The sequence below is a fragment of the Pan paniscus genome, chromosome 1 (genome assembly GCF_029289425.2).
Source record: "Pan paniscus chromosome 1, NHGRI_mPanPan1-v2.0_pri, whole genome shotgun sequence".
Lineage (NCBI taxonomy): Eukaryota > Metazoa > Chordata > Mammalia > Primates > Hominidae > Pan > Pan paniscus.
In genome coordinates this window covers 202,584,987-202,604,247 of record NC_073249.2, presented here as the reverse complement: position 1 = coordinate 202,604,247, position 19,261 = coordinate 202,584,987, and the positions used below count along the sequence as shown (strand labels likewise).

The following is a 19,261-nucleotide window of genomic DNA, read 5'->3' as shown; positions in this document are numbered from 1 at the left end:
GAAGTTGGGCAAGGTGTTATTACACTATCTCTTTTGTTTCTTTTGAACAGAACCCCATTCACAGACAGGAGGCTTGTGGGGGATGATAATTTAAGAACCTCAGGCAGAGTATCCCCTTTACTCCCATTTGGAGGTTCTGGGATGATGATGGTGGTGATGGCTATTATTAACTGAGCAATTATTCTCTGGCAGGCTCTAGGTTAAACACATTTCCTACCTTAATGTACTTAATTCTCCTAACAACCCATGAGACGAACCCTACTGTAAAGTAGCCACCCCTATTGACTCTCCATTATCTTACTATGTTAATTTTCTTCATAGCACTTATTACTAACTAAAAATAACTAATTTACCTACTTGTTTATGGTCTGTCTTCCCTAATTAGATTGTAAGTTCCATGGAAGCAGAGTCTTATCTGTCTCATTTTAGTTGATTCCCAGTGCTCAGAAGAGTCCCTGACTGGCACACTGGCACACAGAAGACACTCAATAGACCCATTTAACAGATGAGGAAATAGAAGGGCTAAGTGCCTTACCCAAGGACATGTAGTTAACAAACCCATACACTGTGACCCTGGTGCTGCCTCCTTCTATGGTGCTGCAGGTTCAGGTGTGCTGTGTCTGGTAGAGATCTGATGGCAGGCTGTCCATGGCAGGTCTTCCCTCCTCCCTCATTTCCTTTTCACTTTCTGATAGTTTAGTTCAGTCTTGGACAGGGACACCAACAGAGAGTTTGTGGAGGCCCCAGGGAAGCTGACCTCATAGGTTGGGAGTCCCCTGGTTTCCCTTCTTTCTTCTGGCCCTATCACCCATGAGTAGCACTCACTCCGTCTTAGAACTCTTTTCACATTGATCCAGTATCAGCTCCTGGGACAACTTATTTTTTCCCCCTCTCTCACCTACTGGCTCCTCAATCCTCATTTGTAATCTTTAAGCGACCAGAGAGCCAAAAGTTCTTGGATTTTAGGATTCAACACACAAGTCAATACTAACCTTATTCATTAAGACTTTGTAGAAGCCAAATTCTTAGTTCTAGAACATGAGGTTATTGGTGGCAGGAGCAGGCATGGGAACCAGGGCATTGGGACTCCCAGCCCCTGACCAGAAACTCTTCCAGTCATCATCTTGCCGCCTTCCTCCTGCCTTGTGTGGGTGGGAAATTCCTTTCTGCCTTGCAACAGAGAATTAGTTCAATGTATTTTGAGAAGGGAAATTTCCAGAATAGGAAAGGCATCTAGAAAAGAGACTAGCACAGGGCTTGAATGCTTTACTGTGTAGTCCGACAGCTCCAAGTTCAAGCTGAGCCTCCATCACTTATTGGCTGAGTGACCTTGAGCAGGTGATGTCACCTATTTGAGTCTCAATTTCCCCTTCTATAAAAGGAGATGATAATTCCTATCTCTCAGGGCTGTTGTGTGGAGTAGATGAGATGACACACAAAAACAGATGGCACTATGTTTGCCAGTGGTAAGTGTTTAAAGTACAGAAGCTGCTGTTTATCAAGGAATCAGACTTTGGGATACCAACAAGATAGATTGGAGACCTTATAGGCCAAGAGACCCACCCAGGTGAATAGCAGACATTGTCTGTTCTTTTGTTTCGGTGTCACTTTATCGTTGTCTTCTAAAATTTATCTTTTTTAAAGGGTAAGATAACTCACAGCATCAAAGCTGATAATGGTCAACCCCTAGAGTCAGCAGATTGGGGCTCCAGGCCCAGACCTGCCACTGACTTGCAGAGTAACCATGTCTTCTACCACTTTGCAACCCCTCAATGTCTTGCCCCAAGCTGAACTGGAACACAGTGATGGCTTGCATGAATTACACACTTGTTTTGTGCCAGGCAGAGTTTTAAGCATTTTCTTGTGCTGATGCGTTATCCTCATGATATTATGTGGTGGGTGCTTTTATTAGGCTCGTTTACAAATGAGGAACAGTGCTAAGCACTGGTGGTCCCTGTTGACCCAGAGGGTGGGATCAGTCAGGCATTTCCCTGCTTTTCCCATGCCTCGTTGGTTGGGAGTTTCCATTAGCTCCGGGCTGGGCAGACAGTGAGGGTGGCCACCCTGGACTTGCTCAGTAAATTCCTCTAAACCCCAGGCCCAGGAAGCAATGAGGAGGGGCCTCTTCTCACCTCTCCTTGAGGCCCCTTGATTTATAGCAACAGAAACTCAGGGTGTGCCTCCCGCTCTCCGCACCCCTAGAACAGGAAAGTTTCTGTCATTTCTCTTTCCTGCGTGACAGCTCCACCTCCCTTCCTCTCAGAGCCCAGCTCCTCACACCTTGGGGCCCGGTGGGATGGGAGACACTGTCCTGGATGAAGCCGCTGGGAGAGCTGCCGCCTCCTGTATGCCGAGGTATGGCCTGGCCTGCTGTTCCCACTGCAGTCTGAGGATATGGGCCCTAGTGGCCTGGCAGCAGGAGGGTGCTTCGTGCACCTGATTACAGGGGTCTCTGCCCACCCACTAGTCTGCCACTGTGCCACAGTTTTACCACAAACACATTTTTCTGCTGTGATAAAGACTGCACCCCTGCATCAACGGAAAAGCAGTGTGGCTGAGTGGCAAGTGTGTGCCTTTGTGCTCAATAAGGCTGAGTTGAAATCCTGGTTGTCTCATGGACCAGCTGGATGATCTTGGACATTTTCTCGTTCTCTGCAAGACTCAGGTTCCTTTATCTTAACAGACGAAGCAAATGATCCTTACCTTGTAGTGTCCTTGTAAGAAGCACGGCCTAATGAATAGAGAACATTCATATGCATTATCATAAATGGCAGCTGGCATTGTTCTTAGGTCCCTAACATGGGAGATTCTGCCTGGCCCATGTAGAAAGGGAGGCACTGGGAAACCAGGAGACCAGCCAGTGCCCACTTCATCTCTGGGGCTCTCTCTTCATAGCCTGGACCACCCCATCTTCATACACTCTTTGCTCTAAATTGAACACAACTAGAACTTTTCTGCTTCTATGCCTTTGTTTGTGGTTAAGAGCATGTGCAATAACCAGCGATTCTTCAAAATGTGGTCCCCAGACTACCAGAATCAGCAGCACCAGGGAAATCGCTAGAAATGTACATTCTCAGCCACCCAGAGCCAGTGAATCAGACACTCCAGGGGTGGGGCCCAACAATCTGTGTGTTTTTAAATTAATTTTAAAATAATGGACATATAATAATTGTACATATTTATAGAGTACAGTGTGAGATTTCAATGCACCTTTACGTTGTATAATGACCAAATCAGGATAATTGCCATATTTATCACTTTAAATATTTATCATTTCTTTGGGATGATAACATTAAAAATCTACTCTTCTAGATATCCTGAAGTATACACTACATTGTTCTTTGCTGTAGTCACCCTGCTGTGAAAGCGATCTATGTTTTAACAAGCCTTCCAAGTCATTCTCATGCAGCTAAAGTTTGAGAACATTATTCTGTACCATTGCATCACCCTGAAGGAGCTTGAATCCCCTCTGGGCCACTCACTTACTGGGACCTTGGACAACTCTCAACTTATCTGAGCTTCAGTTTCCTCCACTGTATAATAGGAATAATAATAGTATTTGCCTTGCAGGGTCGTTTCAAGTAACATGGTAATTTATGAAATGTGCTTAGCTAGTGCCTAACGCATGGCCAGTGTTCAATAAAGAGTAGCTATTATTTTTCCATTCTTATTATTTTTCTGTTAGGTCCCTGCTCCTTCCCCACACTGCTGAGTGAAATAATCCCCAGTGCTGAGTTTCCCCAACTAAAATGTCTGCCTGCTCCAGAAAGCCTTTCCTGATCTCTTTCCTTTGAGCCCTTGTGGCTTGTCTCTTGAGCGAGATAATGCCTTGTATTTGTCCAAGCTTCTCAGCACCAGTACCCGGGTCCTTCCTGCCTCTGTGTGCCCTGCAGCCTTCAACTCCAGTTCCTGGCTTCTGAGCAACTGCTCAAAACTCTACAATAAAATTGGCCTGAAATGCCATTTCCCAGACCAGGTTCTGCCTAAGGGCTTCCTCGCCCTGGCTCTCTCTGTCATAGACCACGCTTTCTCCCAGACTTGAAATGATCTACGCCTTCTGTGCCTTTCACAGTCTTGAGGACAACTTCTTCAGTAGAACTCATGATGGGTTATCTGGAAATTTTATTCTTATCACATTGCAGCTTATCATTGGCATTTCCCATTCATTACACGAATTCTCTTTGAATAAGTACGCACTATGAAAGTATTTTATTGAATCCACTCTGTAGTCTTGAAGATCAGGATGATGGCCTTCATGCTGTGGAAGAGGGAACTAAGGCCCAGGTCAACAGCTTCTACATGGCAACATTTGGAATTGATCCAGCTCCAGAGTTTGTGTCCATTCTGCTGCCCCACACTGCCTAATGGTGGCAGAAGAGGCAGTTTCTTGCTTTCAAAGCTAATAACTCTGAATTCCTGGGCGTTGGCCTGCGGCTGCCCATTCACAGACCTTCCTCTGGGATAGCCTAAATTTGACTCTCCTTACTTGCATTCAGTTTCAGGTCTGTGCGGCTGCTAAAGAACGACCCAGTCAACTTGCAGAAATTCTCTTACACTAGTGAGGATGAGGCCTGGAAGACGTACCTAGAAAACCCGTTGACAGCTGCCACAAAGGCCATGATGAGAGTCAATGGAGATGATGACAGTGTTGCGGCCTTGAGCTTCCTCTATGATTACTACATGGTACGTCTACCCCCTCTGGACATGCCCCCTTTTGACTGAATGGGTGTCTTCACTTCAGGCCTCATGGCTCAGCAGCCCACCATGACCACCCCAGCCCCTCATCTCTGGGCCTTTGCACAATGCTGTTCCCTCTGCCTGGCACCCTCCCTTTCCCATGGCTAACCCCTACTCTCAACTTGGGGTCTCAGCTTAAATGTCACTTCATTCATTCACTGGAGAGGAGGCTTTCTTGTCTGGGTGCCCTCAGCAACCACCATCGTCGTCCTTGATGCCATCAAGAATGCTTAGAAGCTTGCTGTTTACACATTTATTTCTTCCATCTTCTGCACGAGACTAAGCTCCTAGAGGATCATTACTGAGTCTTCAGCACACCATACAGCCTGCCACACAGTCTGTGACATGTGCTGACCAAGTGGACAGTGCCTGACCCACTCGTTGCCTGGTCCAAGCACATTCTGTGACAGCAACACTCTTATACCCCACCATCTTCTTTTTGCCCCTGTCCCTCGGATCTTACGTTTCCCTGTCATCCCAACCTACCTGGTACAGCCCCACCACCTGGAGTATACCTCCTACTCTTTAACCCATTCCCTTCCTTCGGGGCCCTTCCCAAGGCCCACCTTCTCTTAGAAGCCATCTGCCACCTCATCTCCCTCTCCTGAGGGTCTTACTGTCTTTCCTACTCCAGCTGCCATTATGTCTTTTACTGTTCACTAACTACTTCTAGGGTCTTACTTTCTTTCCTACTCCAGCTGCCATTATGTCTTTTACTGTTCACTAACTACTTCTAGGGTCTTGGCCTTGTCTCTGAGAGGCTGTCAGCTCCTGAGAATAGGAATTAGGCCCTCCCATATCTGATAAGTAGGGGTTGGTCCAGTCAGGAATCACGAGGGTATAACACATGACACAACCCCCCTCCCACCTCCAGTGCGTGTGCTAGACATTGCTAATGGATTGCAGCCTGCATTCTCATGAAGGGCACAGGAGGCTGCAGAATCTTTGTCAATGTAGTAATCCAGGTAGGCCCTACTCATCTGTCTGAATTGTCACAAGACAGCAAACTGACTTGCTGTCCCTGGGCTGGGTAACTGCTCCAAGAAGCTTTCCTAGATTGGGGGATGGGGGCACACAGCTAGCCAATTATTGAGAAACTTGAAGATTTAAAGCCACCTTGTACATAAGACCTCAAACTCACTAGCCCAAGAAGTGTTTTATCCACTCTGCCTCAAGAATAAAGGCAAATTCTTTGTGTGAACTCAGAGGCCAAGTGGGTTCCAGATAGGAGAAAGCCCAAAACTATCCTCTGGCTTTGGTTCTCCTTCTGGAGTGGTCTGGTTACCCTACCTCCCTCCTCCCCAGCAGACTGGTGGCATCCATAGAGTGTTCAGCCCAGGTCAACGGAAGAGGAGTTTGAATGGCTGCCATGGCTTGGGGCCATGATAGGAACCAGAATTCTAGATCTAGGTTCAAACTGCAGCCTGGGATTTACAGGTTGAGGATGGACCATCAAATACAATCCAACTCCTTGTCCCCTTGGCAAGAAGCCATTCCAGGGCCAGGATGGTAGAAGAGAGGCTCTGAAGGTGACATTGATAATACTGGTTTTAGCGAAGTACAGTGTCTCAGTGAGATACACCTGCCCTGGCCTCCCCATTCCAGAGCACTCTGGATTCAGAGCAGTCCCCTGGACAGTGATGACATGGTCTGATGGTGTGGAAGGAGCACCAAGTCGGGAATTTGAGACCAAGTCCTGCCACAAATCTGGCTTTGGGTAATATAGTGCTAAAGGCAACTGCTTACCATTTCTTACTGAATGTCCACCACTGTGTCAAGCACTTTCCTTCATACTCTCTTGGGGTGTGATTAAGAGTACAGGCTTTGGAGGCTATGCTGGGTTGGGGTCCTGGTTCTAGCTGTATCAGCCTTAGAGACAAATGAATTAGAATGTTCTAAGATATAACAATATTATAATTATACTCATGAAAGGTCACATTTATATAGTGCTCTCCATGTGCTAGGTGCTATTCTGAGTGTTCAAAGTGACCCCCTGAGTTTGGTATTATATGATGATCTCTGTACAGATGAGGATATGAGGAATGGAGAAGTTAAGGGACTTGTGTAAGGTCACACAGCTAGTATGTGGTAGGTCTAGGAACTGAACCCAAGAAAGCTGGATTCAGAGTCTATGCTTGTAAGTACTAAGACAATAGAGTCTCTCTGAGCCCCCATTTCCTCATCCATAGAATGGTGATGATACTAGTAGACATCTCAGAGTGACTGTGAGGACTAAGAGATGAGAAGGCACTTAGTACAAGGCCTAGCCCATATGAAGTACTCTATTAAAAAAGGGAGTATTTTTTATTAACAAATATTCATAATCCCCTTTAAGTAGGTATTATAACCACTCACTTGACATATGAAGAAACTGAGTCTCAGAGAGGCGTAGTCATTTATCCAAAGTCACAGTGCACTTTCAAGTGGCATTTCTAGGACTTATGCCAGGCCTGCCTGACTCCAAATTTCATGCTCCTTAACTATCAAGCTTGAGGTTCTTCTTCCCACTCCCTGACTTGGGGCTCAGACTAATCATAGCTAGAGCTCCAGCCAGTGGGAAAGACTGGAGGGTTTTCTAGTGAGCAAGTGTATTAGTCTGTTCTCACGCTGCTAATAAAGACATACCTGGGACTGGGTAATTTTTAAAGGAAGGAGGTTTAATTGACTCACAGTTCAGCATGGCCAGGGAGGCGTCAGGAAACTTACAATCATGGAGGAAGGGGAAGCAAACACATCCTTCTTCACATGGCGGCAGCAAGGAAAAGTCCCGAGCGAAAAGGAGAAAGCCCTCTTATGAAATAATCAGATACGATGAGAACTCACTGTCACGAGAACAGCAGCATGGGAGTAACCGCCCCCATCATTCAATTACCGCCCACTGCCATGTGATTATGGGAACTATGATTCAAGATGAGATTTGGGTGGGGACACAGCCGAACCATATCACCAAAGTTACTCCCCTGCCTGGCCAAAGCTGCAGGAGGGGATTGAGGCTCCTACCAGCAGAAGCTTAGCCATGCATAAATCCTTCCTTTCTCTCTTCTCAGGGTCCCAAGGAGAAGCGGATATTGTCCTCCAGCACTGGGGGCAGGAATGACCAAGGAAAGAGGTGAGGCTTGCCAACACCCTCTGCCTCTTTGCCCTTCCCCACCTCCACCTGGAGCCTCTTCCACACAGGTTTGACTTATCCATCAGGCACAGGAGGCACAGTGCTGAGGGCCCACAACACATTTTGGGATCCATGATAGTGTTTTCATTTATTTTAAAATTAAAAGAAAAAAATCAATATAATCCAACTTGGATTATATTCATCTTTATACCATTGTACTTACTAAAGATATTTTTTAATATTTTGGAAGAGGCCAGTGAAGGCAGAGCCTAGGGCTCTTGAAAGTCCTAATGAAACTCAGCTTGAAAACACACACACACACACACACACACACACACACACACACACACACCCCAGATGCCTATAGGCCATGTGGGCTGGAGTTTACTGAAAACAAACTTCAAAGCCTTAGTAATAGAAAAGCCCTGGGGGCAGCTTTTCTTTCTCAGCTTCAAAACCCTCTCCCCTGCAGCCCCACAGCCTCTGGGGGAGGGAGACCTGTGTTGGGGGAGGGAGACCTGTGTTGGGGGAGGGACATCTGGGTTCCCATACTTCTTCCCCTGGCATTAGTGCCCCAGGGCATTGACGTTCCTTTCCTTTAGAAAGCGGCCCAGGCCATGCTTAAGACTAGATGGGCACTGGAAAGACCTTGTCCCTCTTTCTCCACTTTCTCCTTCCTGGCCAATCAGGTAACTTCTCACAAATGACCCTGTAGGGCCTCTGCTGGGAAGCCTTTTGAAAAATTCAAACAGGCCTTGCAGCTTATCTCATAACCCAGCCTGGGCCTGCAGCTGGCTCAGGGCCAGTCCCCTCCACTGCCAGGAACAGTGGGTTTGGGTACGTGGGGACCTTTCTCAAAACTAATTTTTTTTTTTTTTTTTTTTTTTTTGAGACGGAGTCTCGCTCTGTTGCCCAGGCTGGAGTGCAGTGGCACGGTCTTGGCTCAGTGCAAGCTCCGTCTCCCGGGTTCAAGCCATTCTCCTGCCTCAGCCTCCCGAGCAGCTGGGACTACAGGCTCCCGTCACCTCGCCCGGCTAATATTTTGTATTTTTAGTAGAGATGGGGTTTCACCATATTAGCCAGGATGGTCTCGATCTCCTGACCTCGTGATCCGCCCGCCTCGGCCTCCATAAGAGCTGGGATTACAGACGTGAGCCACCGTGCCCTGCCACTCAAAACTAATTTTTAAAAATATCATTAGCTCTTCTGATTACAAAAGCAACACCAGTCTCTTGCAAAAGATGCAAACTCTTCAGAAATGTATAAAGTAAAAAAAAAATTCCTATAATCCTGTACCCCTCTCCCGCTTAACAGTTTGGGGTACATCCTTCCAGATCTTTTTCTAAGCATGTGTTAACTGTACTCACAGATACATGTTTCTCCCACCCTCCCCACTTTGTACACACCCCGCTAGGGTTGACTCAATGCAGTTGTTTTGAAGTAGGGACATTTTGACACAGAGACATTTGACTTTGGCTAAAAATAAATGATTAAACTTTCAGGGTTTTTTGTTTTTGTTTTTAATAAGTACTGTAATGGATAAAACAGATGTTGCTCCCATAACCCTGAGCCTGTGCTTGGTTCCATTCTCAGCACCTCCCTGCTCATCCCTGTGGCCAACTGGGCTGCTACAGTGTCTTATTTCGTGCATGCTGGATGGGCCTAAACATTACACTGGATCAAAGGCCAGTGTGTCAGTTGCCTTCCACTCTAGCCAAAGACCCCCCTTTACCCCCAGAGAGAAGTACACTCAGCCCCTTTTCTTTCTCCCCAGGTACTACCATGGCATGGAATATGAGACGGACCTCACCCCCCTTGAAAGCCCCACACACCTCATGAAATTCCTGACAGAGAACGTGTCTGGAACTCCAGAGTACCCAGATTTGCTCAAGAAGAATAACCTGATGAGCTTGGAGGGGGCCTTGCCCACCCCTGGCAAGGCAGTTCCCCTCCCTGCAGGCCCCAGCAAGCTGGAGGCCGGCTCTGTGGACAGCTACCTGTTGCCCACCAGTGATATGTATGATAATGGCTCCCTCAACTCCTTGTTTGAAAGCATTCATGGGGTGCCGCCAACACAGCGCTGGCAGCCAGACAGCACCTTCAAAGATGACCCACAGGAGGTGAGGGCGCATCCCCGCTCCCCTATAGCATAGATATGTGTGTGCATGTACAGAATAAGAGAAGATAGTGAACAGATCAGAGCTTTGGAATCCATGGGGGAAAGCATCCTAGAGCTGAGACGGGATTGCCATGTACTATTGTCCAAGTTGTACACTGTAAAACCTGCATAGCTGTAATGCACAGCCCTGGGCTGAGGCTTCCCAGAGTGAATGTGAGCATTTATTCTCTTGGGGCTGTGTTTCTCTGCAGTCGATGCTCTTCCCAGATATCCTGAAAACCTCCCCGGAACCCCCATGTCCAGAGGACTACCCCAGCCTCAAAAGGTAACTTGGTCTCCCTGGACCCTCAGACACCTGGGCAGTGGGCAGGGGCTGCAGACAGAGCCCCACACTGTCCCCAGAGCATAGCAGGCACAATCAATTAATGAGAAGTGGGGGATGAAGGCAGATAGATAGAGGGAGACAGAATGATTCCCACATCCTGTCCCCGGGCTGTGATAGGGAGCTCAGAACTTGTACCTTATCAGAAAACTGAGGTTCTTTTATCCTTAGTTTTCCCTGGTTTTGTCACCCCTCAAGGTTCTCTCTAATTTTCATTGGGCCCTCATTATTCAGCAGGACTGTGGCTCAACAAAGCCATTAAATAGAACCCCCAAATTGAGGAAACTGGGGCCCAAGGAAGTAAGGTTATTTTCCAAGGTCAAACAGCAAGTCTGTAACATAGCCTCAGGCTTCCTGCCCCACTGCCCTCTAGGAGACTTCCTGCCTGGGAGCCCAGCCTCACTGTCCTCTCCCTCCTCCCTGCAGTGACTTTGAATACACCCTGGGCTCCCCCAAAGCCATCCACATCAAGTCAGGCGAGTCACCCATGGCCTACCTCAACAAAGGCCAGTTCTACCCCGTCACCCTGCGGACCCCAGCAGGTGGCAAAGGCCTTGCCTTGTCCTCCAACAAAGTCAAGGTGCGTTGGCCTGGAGCAGCTTCAGAAGGGGTGGAATGGGGCAAGATATACCTCCTCCTTGGGTTAGCCACGGACCCTGGGGAAAGGCTGTTTGATAATAGCCCATTGCCACAGGGTTGGGGAAACTGAGGCAAAAGGGCAGGCCATTGGACCCAGGCTCTAGGAAGAGGCCAGGAGTGACTGTGACCAACTGTGCTTGCAGAGTGTGGTGATGGTTGTCTTCGACAATGAGAAGGTCCCAGTAGAGCAGCTGCGCTTCTGGAAGCACTGGCATTCCCGGCAACCCACTGCCAAGCAGCGGGTCATTGACGTGGGTGAGAGCCTTCTCAAGCCTCCATTCCAGCTCCTCTCTCTCTCCCCACCCCCGCATCAATCAGGCCTTTTTCTTACTCACCCCTGTTTCCCTACCTGGCTCTGACCTCTGTCTCCAGGTCAAACACTGTGGGGTTTGCAAGGATTTGCATCTGTTGACTAGAAGTTGTGGCGTCTTTTCTGTATTGCTTTGGGATAAACAGGGCCCTGGGGACCCTAGCAGTGTGAGATAAATAGGCTCCTGCGATGCTGGCCTGTTTGTCTCCATCAGGAGGCTGATGAAGACACAAATGCACAAGATAAGATGCAGGCAGCAGGTTCGGAAGGCCTGAGGCACAGCACAGGACGTTCAGCTTTTGGGAGCTGGGCGGGGGAAAGGCTCCCTGTGGGTGCCACCTCGTCCCCATCCCTAGCCCTGAAACAAGTGGGAGGCACAGCCCGCCCTCAAGTCTTCAGCTTCTGGCTCCCTTACTCCCTTCCTGGCTGTGTGATCTATGTCACCTCACCTTCCTGAGCCTCAGTTTGTTCAACTCTCAAATGGGCTGAGGCCAGCTGCCTTGCCTGCTTACAATGCTGATTTCAGCTTAGCAGCTATGTGCCCTGGGGAACATGATACACAGGGGACTGTTTAATGACTTGCCCGAGAGGCTGGATAGCATAGCAGTGAGGAGCATGGGTTCAGGAGCCAGACAGATCTGAGCTTCAGCCCCTATTCTGCCTTTTATTAGCTGAGTGACCTTAGCCAAGTAACCAAACCTCTCTGAGCTTCATTTTCCTCATATGTAAACTGAATACTCAAAGCATAGTTGTGGAGGATGAACTGAGGGCTTAGCATATTGTAAGTGTTGAAGAAATGGCACTTGCTAGTCCTACTACTTTTGCTACTGCTCTTACTCCCCTATTACTGTTGTTATTACCATACTGCTGCTGCTGCTTCATCTGGGAGAAGTCCCAAATCACAGCCCTGGTGAAAAGTATAACCTCCACCCCCAACATGATGAGACTATTTGGCAAAGCTTGGGATTCCCTCTGGGGCTTTGGGCAGATCTGCTTCTCAGGCTGGACCTGTTTTCCCATCTGTAATCCAGGGCACAGGAATCCCTTTTCCTCCCTGGATTGAAGTGTGGTTCTTGCGGGAGAGAATGTATGCCCCTGCCAAGAGTGAGGCCCAGTTTTTTTTTTTTTTTTTTTTTTTTTTTTTTTTTTTTGAGACAGAGTCTCGCTCTCTCACCCAGGCTAGAGTGCAGTGGCGCGATCTTGGCTCACTGCAACCTTTGCCTTCCAGGTTTACTTATGCCATTCTCCTGCCTCAGCCTCCCGAGTAGCTGAGACTACAGGCGCCTGCCACCATGCCCGGCTAATTTTTTGTATTTTTAGTAGAAACAGGGTTTCACTGTGTTAGCCAGGATGGTCTTCATCTCCTGACCTTGTGATCCCCCTGCCTCGGCCTCCCAAAGTGCTGGGATTACAGGCGTGAGACACCACGCCCGGCCGAGTGAGGCCCAGTTTTTAATGCCTCCCTCCTCAAGTGGTCCCAGATCCCTTCCTTCCTGATTCTCCTTCTGGTCTCCTGCGGTTTCAGCTGACTGCAAAGAAAACTTCAACACTGTGGAGCACATTGAGGAGGTGGCCTATAATGCACTGTCCTTTGTGTGGAACGTGAATGAAGAGGCCAAGGTCAGTGCTGAGGGCAGTGGCTGGGATGGGACTGGGCCGCCTGGAAGTTCCTATTCTGGGGTAGAGGCTTTCTTACACCTAGATTAGTGTCATTTGCTCCGACGAGGGCACTCATGGAGGAGGCAGGATGCAGTGTAGTATGGAAGCTTGGGCTTTGGAGCCAGGCAGGCTGGGTCCGCATCCCACCCTTCCACCTATTGGTCCAAAGTGTGACTTTGGACCAGTGCCTTAGTCCCTCTGAGCCTAAGTTGTTTTGACTATAAAATAGGAGTGGCATCATAGCACCAACTGGTAGGTTGTAGTGAGGAGCAGGTGAGATAAGTAAAAGGTAGAGCACACGCCTGGCCCAAAAGTGGCAACTGTTGATATTACTCCAGTCCACCCATTTACTAGATGGGAAAACTGAGCCTTTTGCGTGGTCACACAGCAAGCCACTGGGGGCACCCAGGTTTCTTGACTTCTTGGCCAGCGCAGAATGTCGCATGCAGGAGAAATGCGAAGGAGTCCAGTGAATGAGGGCTCGAATCCCAGTTATCTCACTTCTCTGAGCCTGTAAAAATGAGAACAGTAACCTGCCTGCTAGGATTGGAGTGCAGAGCCCACAAGATCATGCATGTCTACAAACTGGAGAGGCCTGAGAGATGGAGCCTCTGGTGATGTTTTCATGCCAGTAGTTAAGCCGTTAAGATTCTTCCAGCCTTAGTGCTTGAGCCCAGCCGCGGGCTTGCCGTGTGCTCATGGGCCTCGCTGTGTCTTGGTTTGCTGTTTAGAGAGCCGGCATGGTGGAGAGGCACTAGTGTGGGAGTCAGGAGCTGAGCACCTTCGGCCTGTCCCTTCCCCTCCCTGGACCAGGCTTACCTCACTCAGCAGGGTCAGGTCCAGCTCATCTCAGGGGCATTTCTGGCCTGGAGAGGCTGGGGAGCTAACCCCTGCCTCCCCGCCTGCCTCCAGGGATGGCCAGGCTGCCTGGAGAAGATGGAGGTGCAGGAGCTCAGAAAACACAAAGGGAGCACAAAGGCAGGGATTATTATTATTCAGACTGGCACCGGGCTGGAGGAGGAGCTGGGGCCTCGGGTTCAGGGAGTGGGGAGTTTCGTGGGAAGGGAGAGATGGGTTTCGGTGGGGATTTTCTCACAGCCTTTTAAGCCCCCAGGCTTGGGTCTTTCTCAGGTGCGAGCTGGGCGGGGGCTGCATGAGGGCAGAGCTGGCTGAGGGGGAGGTATGTCTGGCATGTGCCTGGGGGCCTGGTCTGCACAGCCAGGGAAAGAAGGGGGTCTGCTCAGACACACCCCCCCACATCCTGTTTGCATCAGGGTCATTTCCAAAGGAAATGTTCCAAAGACCAGGGGCCAGCCTGCGTCGGGGGGACCGGGGTTCCCATGGAGCCCCAGAGGAGGACAATCACCAGGTGACCTTGCCAGGGTTTGCCCCGCTGAGACTGACCCCAGGCGACCATCAGTTGGGCATAGGCTTTGGGATGAGACTTCCAGCTGTCCCTCTCATGGCAACGGTTATAACATATCAAGCCTACACACCCCACAGCCACACAAGATAGGTTTCATTATCCTCATTCTGCAGACAAGGAAACCGAGGCTCAGTGAGGTGAAAGGATTTGTCTGAAGCCGTATATGGCTAGTGAGCGGCAGAGCCCAGCTTCCCGCAGCAGGTGTGGGCGGCCCCTCCTCCAGGCTCACTTTGTTATGCCCCACGCCTGACTCCCTAGGGGAATGGCAGCAATTATAGCCCTGCTCAGAGCATCTGTTTCCCCGGCTGTAAGATGGGGTGACTAGGACGCTCCCTTGCTGTATGTGGGGTGGGATCAAATCAGCTGAAAGAACCTCTCACTAGAGGGTCCTGCTATGGCTAGAGTGGGTGGTTGGGGTGGAGAGGGGCTGTGTCTCTGGGCCAGCAGGAAAGTGGTCTCCTTGTGCTGGGGACAGGGGACTCAGCCCTTTTCCACCTCCTTGTCCTGAGTTGCAGAAAAACGAGGCTCTGGATCTTAAGCTCCTATAGGACTCTTGACATCCCCCCTAGTCTCCACCCCTTGGGCTGCCCTTGGCAGTCTAGCGGAAACTGTACCAACAGCGGTGAAGAGCCTGGGCTATGAGTCTGGGTTCAAACCCCTGCTGCACCACACACTGCCCGTGTCATCTCGGGAAAGTTGCCCCACCTCTCTGAGCATCGGCTTCCCTATCTGTGAAAGAGGAGTGCTGATGTTTGCCTTCTAGGGGCCTAGTGAGGCTTAAGGGTGAGCAGCAGGCACACAGAAGGCTAGAAATACAGGATCACTGTGGGACGGTGGGGCTGGCCACCTGGGCAGGCCACTTACCCAGCGGCCCCCTCTGTCTCCAGGTGTTCATCGGCGTAAACTGTCTGAGCACAGACTTTTCCTCACAAAAGGGGGTGAAGGGTGTCCCCCTGAACCTGCAGATTGACACCTATGACTGTGGCTTGGGCACTGAGCGCCTGGTACACCGTGCTGTCTGCCAGATCAAGATCTTCTGTGACAAGGTGGCTGGACTGGGCAGACCCTATACTGGGTCCCGGGGAGGTAGAAGGGCCAAACCCAGACCCGTGCATCCTCCTAGCCTCTCTGGGTTGTCCGTCTCTCTCTGTTTTTCTATCCCTTCTCCTCCTTCCCCTCTCCTGCTCCACCCCCACTCCTCCATCTCTCTGTCTCTCTGAGTTTCTTCTTTTCTGTCTTCTGTCTGTCCGCCTCTCTCATGGCCTGTACTGACCTCAGGCAAGCAGGGCCAGGCCCCACTGGCCAGGCTGGGCCAGGTAAGTGCTGGTACCTTCCCATTTCCTGGTCTTGTTCTGGAAAAAAGAAGGACCAGAAGCTTGGCCCATATTTAAGATGCAAAGCAGCAGCTGTGAAAGTAGCTAGCCCCTCCCAGGCCCTTGGTGACCCTCTCTCCTTCTCCCCTGCAGGGAGCTGAGAGGAAGATGCGCGATGACGAGCGGAAGCAGTTCCGGAGGAAGGTCAAGTGCCCTGACTCCAGCAACAGTGGTCAGTGGGGATCCAGGGCCTGGGTGGGCTCGGCTGGCGTGAAGGGGAGAAGGAGACCAGAGGTGGGAGGGACTTGAGTGGAGGGACCTCGGGGCACATTGGCTTCCTTCTCCCATCAGGCGTCAAGGGCTGCCTGCTGTCGGGCTTCAGGGGCAATGAGACGACCTACCTTCGGCCAGAGACTGACCTGGAGACGCCACCCGTGCTGTTCATCCCCAATGTGCACTTCTCCAGCCTGCAGCGCTCTGGAGGGGTGAGGCCAGGGCTGGGGTCTCGGGAAGGAGCCGAGAGAGGGTCCTGGCTCCTAGGTGGGGCCTGCCTTAGCACAGACCAGTGGGGAGCAGCCTGCCCCTCAGCCAGTTTCAAGACCTTTATTGAATCATAGGGGTTTAAACATGCATATATATGGTCCTATAGCTTCAGTGACCTATTGTACTGAAGAGAAGAATGTTATGAAGAAACAGATTTCGTAACCATTGAAACGTTCATGCTTAGGGCACACAAAGAGGAGGCTTCTGATACCTGATCCCAAATTTGATTGCAGCCCCATGGAATTCTCACGGCAGCACTTGTGGTGCTCACTGTGTGCCAGGTGCGGCTCTGAGCGCTTCCCAGGCATCACCGTCCTTACCCTTCTCTACAGCCCTGGGAAGTCAATAATAATGTCTCCCTGGATCTGTGGGGTAGAAATGGAGGCACAGAGAAGTTAAGAAACCTCCTGAGATTGCACAGCTAGTAAGTGGCAGAGCCAGGATCTGGACTGAGGCACCTGTTCAGAATCCACACCTTTCCCCACTAGCTGCTCTGCCTCTCAAGCAGCCGGGACTGAGCGCCTGGCAGCCAGGAGTGGGCTGGGTTCCCTGTTACAGCTGTCCTCCGAGAGACTGCACCTACCCCCTTTTCCAGGCATGGTCCCACAACAATTCAATGGCAGGGTCAAGACCCCAGAGCCTGTCTCCTAGTGCGCTTCCATACTGGAGAGTCTGAGCACTTCCTTCCTTTAAGGGTACAGCTCCGCACTGTTTCTTCAGGAATATTTATACAAATGGACCTCGGTGTACAAGGCATGTTCAGTGTATTGACTTAGGACAATGAGGTGTAGACAGTGGCGCTGAGAAGAGCGGCCAGTGCTGACAGAGCTTGGCACAGGAGCAGAGCACTGTCTGTGTCCCTCCTCTCTCTGCCATCTTGGGAGCTGCGCTGTGGCCCCGCAGCACAGGCGGTTGTGTGAACCTGTTCTCTCTTGGCTCTCCTCACTCTCTCACCAACTAGAGGCCCTCAGTAAGGAGATGACCACTCAGGGTGAAGGCCCCTGTGGCTAGGTTGACAGTCAACCTGTGGGGGTTGAGGGTGGGCCAGTCTCCACACCTGTGAGCCTGGGAGAGGGGAAGCCCAGGGTAATAGCCAACAGAGAGCCTGAGTTTGAACCCTGACTCTGCCTCCTGCCGGGCGTGTCATCTCTAGAGCTCTCTGCTCTCTCTAGGTTTCAGCTTCTTACCTCACAAGACTGACTGATGCCTGCCCCACACCGCACAGTGCTAGGCACACTGTAGGGTCCAAGAAGAGGGCCTCTGGCCAGGCTTAGTGGCATACACCTGTAATCCCAGCTACTTGGGAGGCTGAGGCCACAGGATTGCTTCAGCCCACGAGTTCGAGGCTGCAGTGAGCTGTGATGGTGGGACTGCACTCCAGCCTGGGAGACTCTTTCCCCCCAGAAAAAAAAAGAAAAAAAAAAAAGGCCTGTTGCCCTTGCTCCCTTGGCCCTCAGCTCCAACTGCCTAGTTACCGGCCGCAGGACCATCTGCAATTCCCAGCCCTTCTGGGCATGCTGGGGCCCAGGTGGGGCTCAGTGTGACTCTGCTCTGACAACATGGCTTTAGCACCTCCTGTGTGTTCATTGAGTCCTTGACCCATCCAGCTCAGGCTGGGTGATTCCTTTCCACTCAACATCTCAGGTCACTTAAGGGCACTTGTCTGAGCAGAATGGGCTAGAAAGGCATTGTAACAGTATTCTCCCCACCTCCCACCAAAAATATTCCTCCCAGAGAGCCTCCAGCAGCCGGGGGCTCCTCTCATTTTCCTGCGTGTGATGGAAAATGTCTTTTTCACTTCATTGCAGGCAGCCCCCTCGGCAGGACCCAGCAGCTCCAACAGGTATGGAGAGAAACAACCACACGCCTCCCTCCACACCTGTGCACCCTCCACACCTGTGCCCCTCCACACCTGTGCACCCTCCACACCTCTGCCCCCTCCACACCTGTGCCCCCTCTACACCTGTGCCCCCTCCACACCTGTGCCCCCTCCACACCTGTGCCCCCTACACCTGTGCCCCTCCACACCTGTGCCCCTCCACACCTGTGCCCCCTCCACACCTGTGCCCCCTCCACACCTGTGCCCCCTCCACACCTGTGCCCCCTCCACACCTGTGCACCCTCCACATCTGTGCACCCTCCACACCTGTGCCCCTCTACACCTGTGCCCCCTCCACACCTGTGCCCCCTCTACACCTGTGCCCTACACCTGTGCCCCTCCACACCTGTGCCCCTCCACACCTGTGCCCCCTCTACACCTGTGCCCCCTCTACACCTGTGCCCCTCCACACCTGTGCACCTCCACACCTGTACCCCTCCACACCTGTGCCCCTCCACACCTGTACCCCCTCCACACCTGTGCCCCCTCCACACCTGTACCCCCTCTACACCTGTGCCCCCTCCACACCTGTGCACCTCCACACCTGTGCACCTCCACACCTGTACCCCTCCACACCTGTGCCCCTCCACACCTGTGCCCCTCCACACCTGTGCCCCCTCCACACCTGTACCCCTCCACACCTGTGCACCTCCACACCTGTACCCCTCCACACCTGTGCCCCTCCACACCTGTACCCCTCCACACCTGTGCCCCTCCACACCTGTACCCCCTCCACACCTGTGCCCCCTCCACACCTGTACCCCCTCTACACCTGTGCCCCTCCACACCTGTGCACCTCCACACCTGTGCCCCCTCCACACCTGTACCCCCTCCACACCTGTGCCCCCTCCACACCTGTGCCCCTCCACACCTGTGCCTCCGCCACACCTGTACCCCCTCCACACCTGTGCCCCCTCCACATCTGTACCCCTCCACACCTGTACCCTTCCACACCTGTGCCCCTCCACACCTGTGCCCCTCCACACCTGTGCCCCCTCCACACCTGTGCCCCTCCACACCTGTGCCCCCTCCACACCTGTGCCCCCTCCACACCTGTGCCCCCTCTACACCTGTGCCCCCTCTACACCTGTGCCCCCTCCACACCTGTGATCCCTCCACACCTGTGCCCCCTCCACACCTGTGCC

The 19,261-nt window shown here is 51.4% G+C and overlaps 1 protein-coding gene across 2 annotated transcripts in view; it reads left to right on the top strand.

The window, feature by feature from the left end:
- The first annotated feature begins 4,502 nt into the window (after positions 1 to 4,502).
- Positions 4,503 to 19,261, top strand: part of GRHL3 (grainyhead like transcription factor 3) — a 34,902-nt gene continuing 20,143 nt past the window's right edge. For both annotated transcript variants that reach the window (XM_055096501.2, XM_003810769.4), the window contains exons 1-11: positions 4,503 to 4,683; positions 7,785 to 7,846; positions 9,621 to 9,966; positions 10,217 to 10,290; positions 10,774 to 10,927; positions 11,130 to 11,241; positions 12,822 to 12,916; positions 15,269 to 15,427; positions 15,848 to 15,926; positions 16,046 to 16,179; positions 18,046 to 18,080. In XM_055096501.2, the coding sequence (XP_054952476.1) occupies positions 4,618 to 4,683; positions 7,785 to 7,846; positions 9,621 to 9,966; positions 10,217 to 10,290; positions 10,774 to 10,927; positions 11,130 to 11,241; positions 12,822 to 12,916; positions 15,269 to 15,427; positions 15,848 to 15,926; positions 16,046 to 16,179; positions 18,046 to 18,080 (1,316 nt within the window). In that variant the 5' untranslated portion in view covers positions 4,503 to 4,617. The remainder of the gene's footprint in view (positions 4,684 to 7,784; positions 7,847 to 9,620; positions 9,967 to 10,216; positions 10,291 to 10,773; positions 10,928 to 11,129; positions 11,242 to 12,821; positions 12,917 to 15,268; positions 15,428 to 15,847; positions 15,927 to 16,045; positions 16,180 to 18,045; positions 18,081 to 19,261) is intronic.